General features: G+C 63.3%; 1 protein-coding gene across 1 annotated transcript in view; it reads right to left on the reverse strand.

Moving 5' to 3' along the window:
* The window catches only part of PC (pyruvate carboxylase), a 22,377-nt gene continuing 21,750 nt past the window's right edge, over positions 1 to 627 (reverse strand). The window contains 1 exon segment of the mRNA XM_010571180.1: positions 1 to 12. Coding sequence (XP_010569482.1) covers positions 1 to 12 — 12 coding nt within the window.

The following is a 627-nucleotide window of genomic DNA, read 5'->3' on the forward strand; positions in this document are numbered from 1 at the left end:
CTAGGCGTGCACCTGGGTGTGTAAGGGGACCCATGGGTGTGTAAGGGCCACTGGGCATGCACTAGGGCGTGTAAGGGGACCCATGGGTGTGTAAGGACTGCTAGGTGTGTACGAGGGTGTGTAAGGGCACCCAGGGGCGTGCAAAGGATGCTAGGTGTGCAGTCAGGTGTGTAAGGGGACCAATGGGTGTGCAAGGGGTGCTTGGCGTGCAACAGGGCGTGTAAGGGGACCCAGGGGTGTGCAAAAGCTGCCAAGTGCGCACAAGGGCGTGCAAGGGGGATCCAGAGGTGTGCACGAGGGCGTGCGAGGGGCCCCAGGGGTGTGCAAGAGCTGCCAGGCAGGCACAGGGGTGCAGGAGGGGTCTAAGCCCCGCCCTCTGGCCAAGCCACGCCCATCCCAAGCCACACCCATTTATCGAGCCCCACCCACCGTGCTGCCACACCCACTTTAGCCACACCCCACCCTCAAGCCCCACCCAGAAAAAAGCCCATCCCAAGCCCTGCCCTCTCCAGGCTCTATTACTGCTGCCCCAGTGCATTCCCAGTTCCTCCCAGTGCCCCCAGTCCCTCCCAGTTCACTCCCAGTGCCTCCCAGTCCCCTCCCACTCCATTCCCAGTGCCTCCCACT

The sequence above is a fragment of the Haliaeetus leucocephalus genome, unplaced genomic scaffold (assembly GCF_000737465.1).
Source record: "Haliaeetus leucocephalus isolate CR32 unplaced genomic scaffold, Haliaeetus_leucocephalus-4.0 Scaffold309, whole genome shotgun sequence".
NCBI lineage: Eukaryota > Metazoa > Chordata > Aves > Accipitriformes > Accipitridae > Haliaeetus > Haliaeetus leucocephalus.